General features: G+C 46.2%; 1 protein-coding gene and 1 long non-coding RNA gene across 3 annotated transcripts; one reads left to right on the top strand and one right to left on the bottom strand.

Moving 5' to 3' along the window:
- The first annotated feature begins 1482 nt into the window (after nt 1-1482).
- LOC125514899 (uncharacterized) lies at nt 1483-5617 on the top strand. The gene is made up of 5 exons (XM_087528750.1): nt 1483-2415; nt 3371-3469; nt 3765-3997; nt 4103-4440; nt 4549-5617. The coding sequence occupies exons 1-3, from the start codon at nt 2098-2100 to the stop codon at nt 3843-3845; spliced, it is 498 nt and encodes a 165-aa protein (XP_087384876.1). The 5' UTR covers nt 1483-2097; the 3' UTR covers nt 3846-3997; nt 4103-4440; nt 4549-5617.
- A 34-nt stretch (nt 5618-5651) lies between these two features.
- Nucleotides 5652-9531, bottom strand: LOC147966231 (uncharacterized). 2 transcript variants are annotated; one of them, XR_015608808.1, is made up of 4 exons: nt 8509-9531; nt 8312-8385; nt 7855-8023; nt 5652-7752 (listed from the first exon to the last, which is right to left on the bottom strand). It is a non-coding gene; the product is annotated as an uncharacterized LOC147966231 (long non-coding RNA). The 2 variants fall into 2 exon arrangements; XR_015608809.1 differs by lacking the exon at nt 8312-8385.
- Nucleotides 9532-16433: the final 6902 nt, after the last annotated feature.

Genomic DNA, 16433 nt, shown 5'->3' with positions numbered 1-16433 from the left:
AGTTCTAATTGAGTGAGTGCACTCATAGGCAATAAACACATTATCTGTAATGAGATGCCCTGGGACAGATGCACTTTGTTCCTCAGAGACTAGAATGAGCAAGATTATTTTCAACCAGTTCGCAAAAACTTTTGAGGCTATCTTGTATAGCACATTGCAAAGAGCCAAAGACTGATTGGCTGAAATTGTCACAGCATAGTAGGGGACTTCACCTTTGGGATGAGAACTAGAATAGTGTTATTAAAGTCCTCCGGGAAGCTTCTTCCCTCTAAGTAGTCATGAACAACACTGCACACATCGCTCTTCAGCATATGACAGTGCCTGTGGTAAAATAACGATGGGAGGCCGTCTGGTCCAGCTGACTTAGTCAGCCCCATGTCAAATAATGCCCTCTCAGTCTCATCACCAGAGAAGTCCCTTGAAGCAGGTTGTTCATCTCATCTGAAACGAATGCATCAATATTCTGGAGCACCTCTTGAACTTGATCACAACCATCAGAAGTATAGAGGTTACGATAGAAGACCAGTGCGAACTCTCGCATTTCATCGTCTGTCAAACAAACACCGCCATCACCTTTCCTTAAGGACCGGACTATATTCTTTCGCCGTCGGTGATGCTCTGTTTTGGAAGAATTTTGTATTGCGATCACCCGCTTTTAACCAACCAACTCTTGAGCGTTGCTTACATATTATTTCTTCACGCTCATACAACACATCAAGCGATCTTCCATCGCTTTTATGTCTAGTGAAACATCAGCATGCAACGCACGAAATTTGGCATCATTAAGCTTATCTCTCAAAACCTTAATCTCCTTTCTAACCTCCAAACACCTCAAATCGTGTTTTGACCTTTCTAAATGTTGATTTTCCACAAAACACAAGAAAAACAGAAAACAACAACTGGTACTGGATACTAAACTAATAGGTTAGTTTGAAAATAATTAAATTGCTGTAAATATATATAAAATGATATGTAATATAATAGCATAAAATAACAAACAATTACACATACGTTTGAGAGCGTATGAAAGCGTTGTTTTCCAGAAGATCTTGAGCAACCGTTCGAGCCTGCTTAGTTTGAAGCATGTCACTTGCTCCTTTTTTATCACAGCCTTCGAGAGGTCACCCTGCCTGCACTATTCGAGTTCGGTTTGTGGTCTTTTAATACGTTGATGTAGGTCATCGAGAACCTCCCCGCTCCAAAAATCCAGCTCCTTGGACACCATTTTGATTCATTGGCCACTGAATCCTCTCATGTACTCCGTCTTTGCCCATGCATTAGCCACAATGCCCTCGCAGTCATCTTCTAATAACCATGTGGCCTCAAAGAGCTTATTCATGTTATGTGCTTGGGGCCTCGTCTTTCTCCGTGATCCATGGACAGGCAAAATAATCGGCCCATGATCTAAATGTTCGAGACATCTATTAATAACTTTGTATCCAGGAAACCAAGCACACCATTCTGCATTTGACCACAACTCTATCGAGCCATCCACTGATATAGACATTATTGTTACACCACGTGAAAGAGTCACCCTCAAAACCGAAGTCATTCAAATTGCAAAAGTTCAAAACATCACGGAAGCGTTGCATATAACTTCATAACCTAAGCGGCCCTTCTTTGCTTCTCAAAGCTATAAATGATCTCGTAAAAATCACTGTGCAAACCCAAGGCAGCTTATGTTCATGGTGAAGTTTTCGAAGAAGCCTCCGAGTTTCTTCTCTTAGCTCAGTCTTCGGTTCACCATTTTCTTTAGTTCCGGCGAGGCTCCACTTATAGCCATCTTCTTTAATTATCGGCACATCAATATGCATTCAACCCAAACAGCGCAAAATCAAGTTCACCTCCTTCTTTCACGACATAGCCAAGCCTTCACTTTTCCTAGAACAAGCTTTAAATTAATAAAGCACATGTAAAGACAGAATAACACGCGGTTCAAATGACAAGAACAAAAGGATTGTCTCAAGAAAAAAAACAAGCAAAAAGGATCAAAGATCAAATTCTTGTTCTAAAATAAAAAGAAGAAATGTTTATTCGGCCGATTTGTGGATTCCCTCCAGCCGGCTAAATGAATATAAATACGCCTCCCGTGCCTAAATGTTCCGCATCCCACCCGTCTTCTCCCCCAACGGCAGAGAGAGAGAGAGAGAGCGACCGACTCGCGCGGCCGCAGGAGAGAGAGAGAGAGCGACCGAGCGCGGCCGCACCAGGACCATGGCGTCGATCGCCGTCGCCTCCGCGCTCCGCCGGGGCGCCGCCTCGCTCCACGCCAGCACCGCGCTCCGCGGCCCCGCCCAGCTCCGCGGCGCCGCCCCGCCCCACGGCCCAGGACCACACCTCCCTGGCCCCTTTCGGTTCGGCCGACCACGGCACTGCATCCGCGGCGACAGCGGCCCACCGACCCCCGACGAGGAGGTATATCATCCTTCCCCATCATCCCGGGCAGAGCATGAGCGAGGGCTCGAGTTCGTTCCTTTGCTTCTCGCTTTTACTATTTCTGTGGTTGCTGGTTGCGCAGTCCAACGCAGTAGATCGGATTTTACCGCACTGATTCCCAGATTACGCCGTAGATCGGCATGCATCACCGATCGCCCGCTAGTGTCGCGCAAGTTCAGTTGACGGAGCAGATTGTTAGTTCATGGTTTGCCGATTGATCGTTGCGATGGGTTAGGTTGACGGTTTGATCGCGCTCATACCTGGCTTCTGAATCACGGTAAGAGCTGTTGCCTTAGTTTCATCATGGGCATTTTGTTGCCTTCTGAATCACGATAAGAACTGTTGCCTTAGTTTCATCATGGACATTTTGTTGCCTTCTGAATCGCGATAAGAACTGTTGCCTTAGTTTCATCATGGGATTTTGTTGCCTTCTGAATCACGATAAGAACTGTTGCCTTAGTTTCATCATGGGCATTTTGTTGCCTTCTGAACCACGGTATAAATGTTGCTGATGAGGTTTGCGCGCGCTCATATTTTAGGTTCTGAGCAGATTGTTAGTTCATGGTTTTCTGATTTATCATTGCGATGGGTTAGGTTGACAGTTTGATCGCTGTCTTCTGAATCACGATAAGAACTGTTGCCTTAATTTCATCATGTGCTTTCTGTTGCCTTCTGAATCACGATATGAATGTTGCCCTTGGGTGGAAGGATATCCGGAGTAGGACACGAAATCTGCAATGCACAGTTTTCAACAACACATTCCCTGAATCTAGACAGTGCACATTCCTGAAATCTGCAATGTACTTACTCCCTAGTTTGATTCAGTGCGCAGTTCTCCGTAGCACTACCCCTCCAACTTCTCCCTGTTGCACATGCACACATATTTTTCTGACTGTTACTTCTCCGTGTTTTTGTTTTGATTTGTCCGTTTCAGGAGTCGCAGAAGCTGCGAGAGAAGGTCGAGTCTATGGACAAAGAAGAGCTGCAGGAATACGCAAAGAAAGTCACGGGAGATCTGGCAAACCTGCGTCAGGTATTATCCCATTTTTGTGACCTTATGTACTATAAATCTTAGTTTGAGCTTTGTCTTGCTTGCGTGTTAATGGCAATATATCCTGATTATATACTGATTGCTTGCCTGTATCATCCTGCATATATGGAAAAACCCATCAACCTCTTCTTGTTTGGGCCAAGTACCTTGATAGTTCATTATGGAGGCAAGGCCAGTAATTACATATTTAAACACCATCTCCTTTATTTGTGGCAGTCCATTAGAAAGGAACCTTAGCAAAAATCACTGTTAACACACTGATTTGTTACTGCCACAGTGCAACATCGACCGGGCTGAGATGGACGCGGTGAAACAGGATGAAAATCTGCATCATTTAACTCTAGCTGAGGATATATAATGACAAGTCCCCCAACTACAAGTATTTCGGTACGGAGGGAGTATTTTCCCTCCTCTTAGTTTTGGACACGTTCTACTGTTAACAACTGATGAAATGGCAATATCGAAAACCCCAGCAACTTCTTGTTTGGCTGACTGGATATAATAATGCTGGTAATATGCTGTATATGATTAAACACCATCTCTATTTTTAGAGGTTCATTATAAAGGTACCTTAGCGGAAATGACTGAACTCACTGATTTGTTACTGTATTTCAGAGGCCCCATTGCCACTTTGATCGGGCTGACATGAGAACAGTGAAACGTGATGTTGAGGACAGTGGCGGAGCTTCATGGGGGCCAACCTGGGCGGTTGCCCCCCCCAGCTCAAAGAAAAATTTGCATATATATCTATATATTTGACCAAATTTTCCACTAAAAATCAGCATATTATGATTTTGTTTGCCCCTCCTAGCCAATGCCCCCCCCCCCCCCATGATTTTAGCCCAAGCTCCGCCACTGGTTGAGGAGACGAAAGCCAGAGTGGAAAAGATGCAAACAGCTATAGAGAAGAGGAGGGATGTGACTTCAATCCACATACCGCGCTTTGGCAGCGTGTAAGTTGCTTTAAAATGTGTATGACTTTACTGTTTCTAATTTGCTTTCCTGACTATACTTGCAGGAATTTTCCTGTTTCTAATTTGCTTTCCTGACTATACTTGCAGAAACCTGCTGGCGTTTGGGATGTTCTTCTGACAGGTTTATGAGAAGATGTGAGATTCCCCTGGCCGCCAAAGTAATTCTTCAGAGTAGGATGAAATCAGGCAAAATATTTGCAGGAAAGTGAATTCGGGTAGCTGGATAGAGATCTTAGTTCGTAGAGTTGGATGTTTTGGCTAGCCCCCCCGGATATAGTTGGATGTTTTGCAGGACAGTGAATTTGGGTAGCTGGATAGAGATCTTAGTTCATAGAGTTGGATGTTTTGGTTAAAAGCCCCCCCACTGGATACAGTTGGATACGTCGTTTGAGTGTTTGGAAGCTGATGATGGGACAGATAGTTGGACAAACAGGATCTGAATCTTGCAGTAAGAAGAGATGTTAACAAACACGTTTTGGAGTCTGCATCAAGGTTTTACTCAATTCTATTGCTTCTTCCTATTGCGGCCTTAGTGGCCATGTGAGATCACATGGACAGACAAAGGATAATGACTATCTCAGCGCAAGATATTTCAAAATGGCTTAGTGATCACTGCTGATGAACTGACTCCAGTGTCTTCATCTGCGAGGTTACACGCAGAAGCTAGTCTCTTTTCCGTTGCAAATACTACTCGAGTATCAGAAGAAAAGTACATTCAGGAACTGACCGAAAGCTGTAGGTCAAACTTTAAAGGCACAAGCACAACCAAGAAACCACAGAAATCTCGCTTGCTGCCAATGCCACTGGAAGAAGCAAATATTGGAAATCTCTCTCTCTCTCTCTGACCTGACCAAGTTCCTCAAAACTCCCAAAGAACCAACCAAAATCGGAAGAGGACAGCGCAAAACAAAGAGGATCTCGACCATGGACCGTACCACAAACTTGAAGCAGGAACCAAATCTGTTGATGAACATGTGGAAATATTACTCCTCTATTACCATAATCTGCGACGAACAAATCATGACCTGCATCAAGCAGATGCCCGGCAGCGGAATCCCTTGAACAGATTCCGGATCTGGCATTTCCTCCCGTCGCTGCTACCCTTTGGCACCATGGACAAGTTTGCTTGGCTTGGAAAGCAATGCTTTTGGACGGGAAAGCAAGATCGGACGTGATTTATAAGCGGGGCCATGAATCACAAGAGTTCTCCTGATCTTGCATTGATACTTGCATACATATATAGGGAGAGAAGGGGAACTAATAACGGCCAGTGCTTCCCGTGGCACGCGCAGGTGCATGCAACGCTTGAGACCCGGTCCTGCCTAAATAATACTCCCTCCGGTCCTTTTTACTCTGCACATTGGATTTGCCGAAAATCAAACTTTGCTAAGTTTGACCAAATTTATAATACTCCCTCCGGTCCTTTTTACTCTGCACATTGGATTTGCCGAAAGTCAAACTTTGCTAAGTTTGACCAAATTTATATTAGAAATTATTAGCATCTATAATATCTAATAAATATAATATGAAAATATATTCCAAGATGAATCTAATGATATTGGTGTTGTTATGTGAATGTCTATAATTTTTTATATAAACTTGGTCAAAGTTGAATGAGATTGACTTCGGACAAACCTAATATGCAGAGTAAAAAGGACCGGAGGGAGTAGCAACACAACACGACGTGCCCAAGACTTGGTTTCAGGGCCGTACCTACGAATTTCGAGGCCCTGTGCAAAATTTAAAATCAGGCACTGCATATAATTTAATTACAAAAAACAATTTACATATTTCACAGTGTTATGCCCAGAAATTATATCTAATCAAAAAGTGAATCTTAAAATTTGAATGCCTTTAATTTTCACTGAAAACTGGCATCTCCTTTTGTGTTTTTGGTAATATGCTTATCTCCGTTCCCAAATATCAAACATGATATGGAGTCAAAATTTTATATTTTGACACTACTCCCTAAAAAAAATGTTGCATTTGTTGAAATTTTTGTGCGAATAGCTTTGACGTGGAAATTTGTTTTTCATAACTGTATTCAAACAAACATTTGCAGCTGAAGTTGCTTATTTGCTGCAAACTGCGAAAAATCCAAAAACATTTTCCATTTTGAAAATTAAAGAGCTTACATAATCTTCAATTGTTTCTTAAGCAATCCCCTTCAAAATATTGTTTCCAGTCGCTAAAAAATCTCTTCGGTGAACACTAGTATATTTACAATGATTGCCAGTAGTTACTTACCGTTAATAATTGATTCATTTTGGAAGCTGCAAAATAATAATTTATGAAGGTGATGATTGGAGAATCGAGAAGTATCCTTCAATTTGAAGAGGAGAGAGAAGGGGGGACACGCACGGGATGGAGTAGGAGTGCTACTCGTCTCGGTGCGTAGATTGCTGAAATAGCATGCAAGTGCTTGTGCACTAGTACTACTAATGCATGATTATTGCACATAAACTTCAATTAGTACTTGTACTCAACCAAATCTGGGGCCCCTCCGATCTGGAGGCCCTGTGCAGGCGCACACCCTGCACAGGCTTTTGGTACGGGCCTGCTTGGTTTCAACAGAATCCATGGACGACGCGTAAGTCGATTTCCTTTGTCCAATGGTGGCTTGCCAGGTCACAGGTGCGTGCATCGTTTGATGCAAAACGATCGCACCGTGATAAGCAACACAAACCAAATCAGATAAAGATGAAAAAATAAATGAGAAAAAGAGTTGATCTGGAAACAAAGCTCTTCTTCTTCTTCTCAAGGCAGAGTTGCAGCATCCGATCCTCACCAAAAAGAAAAGAAAAGAAAAGAAACCAAGGCAGCTTTGCAACGGCGCGACCGAACAGAGGGGAAAAACAGGGGAGAGAAGGGAAACAGAGTTGATCAAATCAGCCACAAAAACAGAGAGCACAGGGATGGGAGATGAGAGATGGCAGATGTGGGAAAAGATCCAAAGCAAAAAGATGAGGGTTGGGGGTTGCTGACCTTCATGATCTTCAAGATCAACGACTGTCCCATGTGGCCATGTACATCAACGAGCACCCCTTCTCTGCCTCTGCCATCTGCCAGCTGATCTGCATAAACCCCTGGGGCATAGGGAAAAACCCTGGAGAGACATATCTGAACAACTTCTCTGGACAAACACTGCATTGCTCAAGACCGTAACCATCTGCACCACTGTGTAACCAGTGCTGAAGAGCAGGGGAAGACTCTGAAACTATGCAACGCCACAGAAATGAACACCTAATATAAACTCTGCATCCAAGATCCACTCCCTTCCCCACCCCAAATCTGAAACCGTGAAAAATGATGATATATGTCAAGGTTCTTGTGGGATCAAGCAACATGCATGCGAACGCTGGTCCTGAAAGTGATTACTACAGTTGTGCCAACCTTCAAACATGTTCAGCAATGAAACTCCTTGCATCCCTTCATGATCAAGATGCGGCCGTCACGGCAGGTATCGTACATGGTTGTACTGAAGATCCTCCCCACAAATCCAGCAAGCCCGTGCTCCAGGATGCCAAGAGTTTACACACCAAGGAAAATTCGTCGGGCACCCCTGCTTAGATATAGGAAGTAAAAAAGCTAAGCAACTAGTACAACAGAACATTCACTGAAGAAAGGCTGCAAAAAAAATGTTTTAACACAATCTGGACAACAAACTAGAATGAAATAATGACTTGAAATCTGACGAATGAAAAAACTGTGTACTGAAACATTTAGGATAAGAAACTGAAACTAGATAGATTCTTCAAGCCTAGGGGAACTAAATTCTAAAACTGAAGGCATAGTGAATAAGATACTGTGAAAAAACAACTAAATAAATAAAATAAGAAATTAGTGATACCTAGGCTGAACAGGCTGATGAAATGAGGTTGAATAATACCATAGGCTCGGTATACTCAAATCTAGACTAAATGCCTGCAATGGAAAAATGAACAGAGGAAGAAATAATGCTAAGAAAATGATTTTTTTTAAAAGGCCACTGCCATCCGGCTGATTTTCGAGAGGAAATCGGTAGGCTGGCGAGCCGTTTGATCCTACCCGTGTGCCCATCGGATGGCTCAAGTTGGATCAGTCAACGTGTGACGCGGCTGCCTCGTTTCTCCGATGCCCAGCCGAGCAACCGCCAACCAGCAACACATGTCCCAGCAACCAGCGTCACGCATCGCCTTGTTCGTCAGCACCATCGCGGCCGTTGCTAGATCGTCGGCCGTTGCCGCGCCGTCGCTCCACCACTGACCATCGCAGCACCGTCGTTGCCGTCTCTCGCCGCAACGGCCAATCGACGAGATACACTATTGTAGCACCTGCCGGCCGCCGCCCTGCCTGCAGCACCCTCGAGACGTTGCCTTGCAGCAGCGCGGCGAGCGGGCCCCTGCCTAGAAGCACCGGCAAGTCCTCCTCTCCGCAGCGGCGGCGGTGTTTCAAAGCAGCATCGTCGGCCCAGCTGCTGCAGACGGGGGGTTACGGCAACGGCAACGGCGGCCACCATCCGCAGCATCGGCGGCAATCGTTCACTCCAGTGCGTGTAGCTCGCCTCAGCCCGCTCAGCACACACGACGCCGCCGTCGACCTTGCAGCAGCGGTGATGTTGAATAGCAGCACCACCGGATCTTGCTGCAGCACTCGCCCCGTCGCCGACGACCATGCCGCCACAGCCCGCTGGCTGCACACGCGCCGACGACGACGACTTTGCAGCAGCGGTGGTGTTGCAAAAACAGCATCACTGGACGGTGGACGCCCCTCCGCAGGAAGCCGCCACTTGAAGCACCGGCACGCAACGTAGGCGGCGGTGGCTGCCGGAGTTCACGGAGAAGGCCTCGCGGGGCGGGATACAGGTTTTGGCAGAAGTGCAACAACGGCCCAAGGAGCAGCCACGCATCAGCTCAACGGCCCCTTTTTGCAGCGACCAGGCCGGAGTCGCGTAGGACCTTCGCATGGTTGCCAGAGAAGGTGGAAGGGGAAGGAGGTGGAGACTGGAGAGACGAGAGCGTGGCGAAAGATGAGGATCGTGGGGAAGACGAGAGTGGAGGAGAAGATTCAGGAGAGGAGAGAAAATGAGACGGTGCGTGGGGCCCGAGGGCGCGCGTAACGCCGACGTGGTTGACGCACCGGACAAAATCAAGCGGTGGAAATAAAGTGTTTTCCTTTTCGTTTTATTATATAAAGACTTATTATTAATTCCATTTTATAAACAATGGAGAGCATCTTTTTTTTTTGCGGGGGAATGGAGAGGATATATAGCGGATGCTCTATAATCCCGAATTCCCGATCCGTAAAATCGTCGTATGGGACGCCCGCAAAAAATATTTACGGTATCAAATTGGCTTTGTCAGAACAGGCACTACAGAAGAAAAGTAGAAAAAACAGGCCGCTGCCGAGCTCCTCTACCTGCTCCAGTGACCCTCCGGCCGTCCGCCTACTCCGGCGGCCCCTTTCGAGCTCCTTCGCCTGCTCTCGCGACTCTCCGGCCGTCTGCTTACTCCGGCGATGCTTCGGCGACACTTCGGCGGCCGCTGCCGAGCTCCTCCACCTGCTCCTGCGACACTCAGGCTGTCCACTGCCAAGCTCCTCCGTCTACTCCGGTGTTAACCAGTTTACAGTTTCAATATATGGGTACTTGTAAAACGGCTCAAAATTAGCAGATCTGAGGTATGTAGGGGATAATATACGGGGACCTGCAAGAAAATTAGAGGTTCCAGCTTGGCGAATGAAGAAGTCCTGTGCATTGAAGCATTTTCCATGAAGAATATAGAAGACCAAAGTCTTCATTGCACCTTCCAGCTTGGCATGTGGAGAGTGCCCTTTGATGAGCCAAAGAGTTCGCCTTATGATGTGATAAATAGTCCTTGGCAGATACTCTAGGTCTTCAACAAAGAACTTTTTGGGATATGCAGCATCTTGGGGTAATGGCTTCATCATACTGAGCATCTGACTCATGTTAGGTTCAGACTTCTGAAAGATGCTCTCCACAGCTTCACTGTGAAGTTGACAGCCAGATTCGTAGAGATCGCCGGGAGTGGGTAGACCAGTGAGCTCAATGATGTCAAAGGCTTTGGCTTCGTGATGAACGTTTCCTGTCATCCACTCCAGGACCCAAGTCTTCGGATCTCTGTTATACCCGCGGATGTGAGGCATGGCATAGAATTGGAGCAGCAACTCTTCATTCCAATGCTCTTGGTCAGTGACGAATGGCAGCAATCCAACCTCCTTAAAGCAATCCAGAGCTTCTTCCAGACAGGGCAGACCAGCTATTGTTTCAATGTTAAGACGCTTGTGTGGGAAGATGCGACCTTGATTGTAAAGAATGCAGGAGTAATAGCTTCGCTGCGGATAGCTTCAGAACCGATCAGATGATATTCTTTCCCTTGAGTAGGGGTTCCTGGAGCTATTGAAGAATGTGTTGTCTGTTCTGAAGCCATTGATATTGAAGGATCCAGGTGCTGATGCAGGACCTGGGAACCTAGACAATCTTGGGATTGGCTTCTGTACCTGGATCCAGGTGCTGATGCAGGACCTGGGAACCTAGGCAATCTTGGGATTGGCTTCTGTACCTGAGGCCTGTGCTCAACATGATAGTCAAACTGAGGACCGGCAGTAGGCGCGCGAACAGAAGCAGTGGGATCAGTGGCTTCGCTGACTTCTGGTGCTTTTGTTGGGGAGGGCTCCACATTAGCTTCAGCCATGACAGCGCCAGTGGCTTCTTTGGTGTTGGTGGTGGCAGCCTCAAGATTTTCAACCTCCACTTGACGAGCTGGAGGGTCGGTCACAACCACGTTCTCCTCGAGAACCGCTTCTTGGTGGGACAGGGGAGTAGCAGCTTGTGGGACTTCTTCTTCATCGGCTGATGCAGCCGGAATGTCTTCAGCAGTTTCAGCTTCAAACGCAGAAACTGGAGGCCTTGGTCCTTTACGAAGCTTGTGCAACGCAGGCGATGCCTGTGTAGTTGGAGTTGGCTGGGCCTCAAAGTCTTCTTCCTCTTGTGGGTGATCAGCCCATGAAGCATCCTGAGCAATTGGCGTCAGAGGACGACCAATGCTGATGAGTTCGCTGTGCTCGAGCTGAGGAAGGACTGCACCATCTTCTACATGGTCATGGTGACCAATGTCTTCAGCAGCGATGGGATCAGCTGCTGGAAAGTCTTCAGCTTCGTGAGCCTCTGTGAAAGCAGGCTCATGGATTGTCAGTTGGCGATCAGCGTCAGGACGAACAATGGAAATGGGTTCAACAATCAAAGGCTCTGTGGAAGCAGCCCGTTCTTTCTTGTTCTTCCTCTTCTTCTTGGAGGGGGCAGTAGGAGAGGCTTCAGAATGTTTCCTTTTCTTGGCTTCAGCCTCAGCAGTCCTTGTCTTCTTCAGCTCTGAAGCGGTTGACCGGGCTTTTGGCTTCGAGCCAGTCATTCTAGTTGGAAAGACAATGGGATCTGCTTCCTGCCTGGGTGCGAGAGGTTCGGCCATAATGGGCTTCTTCTTCTGCTTAGCAGCCATCCTGGGATCAATGCCCGGACGCCCAAGGGCCTTGCGCTTCTCAGCTTCGTTGTAGCCTTGCACACATTTGTCAGCCAGACTCTTCATGCGCTCCCGAGAACCCTGAGCTTCTACGCGTTTCTTGAGAAAGGCTTCTTTCAGCTTGTGCAGCATAATCTTGAAGTTTTTCACCTCTTGCACGCTGAGCTTGGCCATATGCTTCTTGAAATGAGCCTTTTCATAGTCAATCTTTTGCTTCAGTTCGACGATGCGCTGAGCAAGAGCTAGCTCTGAAGCAATGGCGCCATGGAAGGCGACACTGAGGCCAATGTGTAGCTGCAGATCTTCGAAGCTGATGTTTGGCGTGTCAAACCACTCATCAATGAAGTTGTGGATGATTGTCACATCAAAGAGAGGTAGATCATTGAAGATTTCTGCTTCTTCTTTGCTCTTGATGAGTTTCTCAAGAGCGACATCTGCAAGATCTTCATCACTTGACAGATCAATGGCATCATTGCGCAGAATGGCAGCAGCTGTTAGCTCTTGGCCGGTGTGTGGCAGAGGCATCTTGAGCTTCTGGGGCTTGGAGATGCGTGACAAATCTTCAGACTGCACACTGTCTTCAGGAGGTGCAGTTGCCAGTGGCTTCGCCCGTGAGATTTTTGGTGCAGAGGCTGGCTTTGAAGCTTTTGGCTGCTTCAGCTTCTTTGGCTTCGGCGCTGCAGGCGCTTCATCTGATTCAGCGTCATCTGCAGGCTCATTCACGGCTGTCCCTTGAACCAAGATATGGGTAATGAGACCTTCAAGGTTGTAGAAAGGACCGACGACATTGGGTTCTGCATCACGGGTGCCGTCAGCCCTTGGAGCAGAAGGACCAGGGTTGAAGTCTAGTCCCAATGTCTTCTTGTTCTACTTTGCTGAGTTCTGGACAAACTGGAAGTTGCGCTTAAACAGATTGTCGTCACGACACCATAGTAGAGACGATGGGTCAGCATCCGCAGGCTGTGGTCCACGGACCATGCAGGGATAGAAGCCTTGTTCAATGGCTTCATCTCTGGTCCTGGGTTGAAGATTTTTGTAGAGGATGTCTCCCCATGGTCGCTTGATGGCATTCTTTTCAGCATATTCCTTGGTCACAAATCTGTATTTGAACCACTGTTCTGCCCAATAGCGTCGAATCCACTGGATTCGCGTCTTGCGCTGATTGTAATCCTCTTCAGGATCTGTCTTGTACAGCTCTCAGAGGTCATCGGGTAGATCTCTTGATGTTTCTCCTCGACGCTTTCTGCCACCCTTCCTTGCTGATTTTTCTGAAGCCATGAACCTTAATCTGAAAGGCTTCAATACGTTCAGAGACTTCAAAGGTTTTCGCTTGCTGGACAAACAGGAACTGACTTCAGGAGAATTTATGTGATGCTGTAAGAATTCTGCAAATGAATGCAGACTATGAGAACCAAGGGATTCTCCCACGGACATGTACCTGTGACAGCATTAAGGTGCGAGGGAAGGGGAAGAGTTCATATGCATTCTCAGAAGATTTTGAAGATAAATCAGTTTAGAAGACATTGACCTCATCCTGCGAAGACATTCACTCATAGATAAGGAGTTGGTTCCAGATTTGTACGAATCCACGGATCAGTACAAGTGAGGAATCTAACTACTTTGTGAAGCATAAGTGAATATACTAGGCATGTTATGAGATGCAGTATGAAAGAGATCCAACTTGTGTGAATAGAAACTGCTTGTGGTAGAAAGTGATAAAGCTATAGGATCAAAGAGGCCGTAAAAGGAGGTTTTATTTACCACACGAAGAACTGCTAGACGGAGTGGAAGAGGAGGCCGAGCAGTTCGATCGTCCGTGCCCTAACTTGGCGACGGAGGACACCTACGGCGACGGCGGAGAAGGCGATGTCCGCGGTCGGCGTGAAGAAGCGAAGCGCTTCGTCGCCGGCGTCGTCAAGGGCTAGCGGTGGCGCTAGGGTTCGTGCGAGAGTGGAAGAAGAGATAATGACTGCTGTGAGGTGTGTATTTATAGGTACAAGGGCGGCACTGCGTTATTACACAGGTGCCCCTGGCGATTCGCATCTGAGGAACACGTGGCCATCATGCAGCATATTGGGGTTTGTTCCACGTCCCACGCACGCCTGGATTGCCAGGTGGTCGTTCCCACTTCTCCGGGTTTCAGCTGGAGGAATGAGCATTGAAACGGACTTAATGGTTGTCTCTGTATCTTCTGCTAACAAGGACGCAGAGAAGACATTCGACAGTTTCAATAGAATGCATATGATTTGGAGAGATAGAGTTTGAGATAGAAAGCATAGATAGGTTAGGGTCCGATCACATTCACTTAGTTCAAAAGATTCAACAAGAAGACATAGCTATAAGTGAATGCTGTAGAGGACAGAACACTAGTATATATATATATATATACTCAACATAGTGAAGATAATCATGAAGATATGTTGAGATTGAAGCCAAATCAAATGTGAAGACATAGCAAATGTAACGCCATGAGTGAAACACTTCAAACAGAACATTTGGTGGTGGCGTTACCCACCGTATAGGAAGTATTAGACCCAGACACGACGCACAATTATCGTGGCGCTCCGAAGTCAAATTCCACATTGATGTATTCACACTTAGAATGTATGTCTTCATTGATTGAAGATATACTTTACTTCGTGTGTTGCACATCTAAGTCATCAATATGCATAAGTGTTAGGATGTGTGCCTGATCACAGGACATTTGAGGATTTCAGGATATTTAGCTCACACCATAACTTGCAAAATCTCTTCTCATCCAAGGGCTTGGTGAAGATATCTACCAATTGCTCTTCAGTGTTGACGTGTATAATATCAATATCTTCCTTCACAACATGATCTCTGAGAAAGTGATGACGAATTTCAATGTGCTTTGTCTTCGAATGCTGAACTGGGTTGTTGGCAATTTTGATGGCGCTTTCGTTGTCGCAGTAGAGTGGCACTTGCTTCAGATGAATGCCATAGTCCTTAAGTGTTTGCTTCATCCACAGAAGATGAGCGCAGCAAGATCCAGCAGTGGAGAGAGATACACAGTTCTGCTTCTTTGAAGACCAACATACAAGTGATCGTCCCAGAAAGTGACATGTGCCTGATGTAGACTTGCGATCCACTTTGTCACCAGCATAATCAGCATCCGAGAATCTAACCAGATCAAACTCTGAGCCCTTTGGATACCATAATCCTAAGGTTGGGGTGTGAGCCAAATATCGAAGAATTCGCTTCACAGGTAAGTGATGCGACTCCTTTGGTGCCGCTTGAAATCGAGCACACATGCAAACACTAAGCATAATATCTGGCCTAGATGCACATAGATAAAGCAAAGAACCAATCATGGAGCGGTATACCTTTTGATCGAACGCTTTACCATTGTCGTCAGGACCCAGATGATGCTTGGCTGGCATTGGCATCGTGAAGCCTTTGCAGTCTTGCATACCGAACTTCTTCAGACAATCTTTGAGATACTTCTCTTGAGATATGAAGATGCCGTTGCGTTGCTGTCGTATTTGGAGACCAAGGAAGAACTTCAGCTCTCCCATCATGGACATCTGATATTGCTCTTGCATCATATATCCAAACTCTTCACTATACTTCTGATTGGTGCAGCCGAAGATAATGTCATCCACATATATTTGGCACACAAACAGTTCACCATCATATGTCTTCGTGAAGAGAGTGGGGTCTAGGGAACTAGGTATGAAGCCTTTGCTCTTCAGGAAGTATTTGAGTGTGTCATACCAGGCCCGAGGGGCTTGTTTGAGGCCATACAGTGCCTTGTTGAGCTTGTATACCATGTCAGGATGTTTTGGATCTTCAGAGCTAGGCGGTTGTGCAACATACACTTCTTCTTCAATCTTGCCATTGAGAAAGGCGCTCTTCACATCCATTTGATATAGAAGTATGTTGTGATGATTGGCATAGGCCAACAGTATGCGTATGGCTTCAAGTCTAGCCACAGGAGCAAATGTTTCATCGAAGTCAATGCCTTCCACTTGAGTATATCCTTGAGCAACGAGACGAGCTTTGTTTCTGACAACTTGACCATGCTCATCTTGCTTGTTGCGGTATATCCATTTGGTGCCTATTATGTTGTGCTTCCGAGGATCAGGACGCTTAACCAGTTCCCATACATTATTCAGCTCAAACTGTTGAAGCTCTTCTTGCATAGCTTGAATCCATTCAGGTTCCATGAAGGCTTCTTCAACTTTCTTGGGTTCTGTTATTGAGACGAATGCAAAGTGCCCATAGAAATTTGCCAGCTGAGTTGCCCTTGATCGAGTGAGCGGACCGGGTGCATTGATGCTTTCAATTATTCTCTCAATCTGCACTTCATTGGCAACACGAGGATGTACAGGGCGAAGGTTTTGCTCTTGCTGATCATTGTCATTGTTAGTGGGATTGTCTTCAGGCTGAGCATTGTCTTCAGGTTGATCAGGTGCGGAGATGATAAGTTCCTCTTCA

This window comes from Triticum urartu, chromosome 6A (assembly GCF_056163025.1).
Source record: "Triticum urartu cultivar PI428250 chromosome 6A, HENAU_Tu73, whole genome shotgun sequence".
Lineage (NCBI taxonomy): Eukaryota > Viridiplantae > Streptophyta > Magnoliopsida > Poales > Poaceae > Triticum > Triticum urartu.
This window is presented reverse-complemented; position numbering and strand designations above follow the sequence as displayed.

What these genes read in the sequence shown, in the direction of transcription:
- LOC125514899 (XM_087528750.1), top strand. Translation starts at nt 2,098, where the DNA reads ATGTTCCGCATCCCACCCGTCTTCTCCCCCAACGGCAGAGAGAGAGAG. An exon ending in CACCGACCCCCGACGAGGAG is followed by an intron (nt 2,416 to 3,370) that starts GTATATCATCCT and finishes TGTCCGTTTCAG; the next exon opens with GAGTCGCAGAAGCTGCGAGA. An exon ending in ATCTGGCAAACCTGCGTCAG is followed by an intron (nt 3,470 to 3,764) that starts GTATTATCCCAT and finishes TTACTGCCACAG; the next exon opens with TGCAACATCGACCGGGCTGA.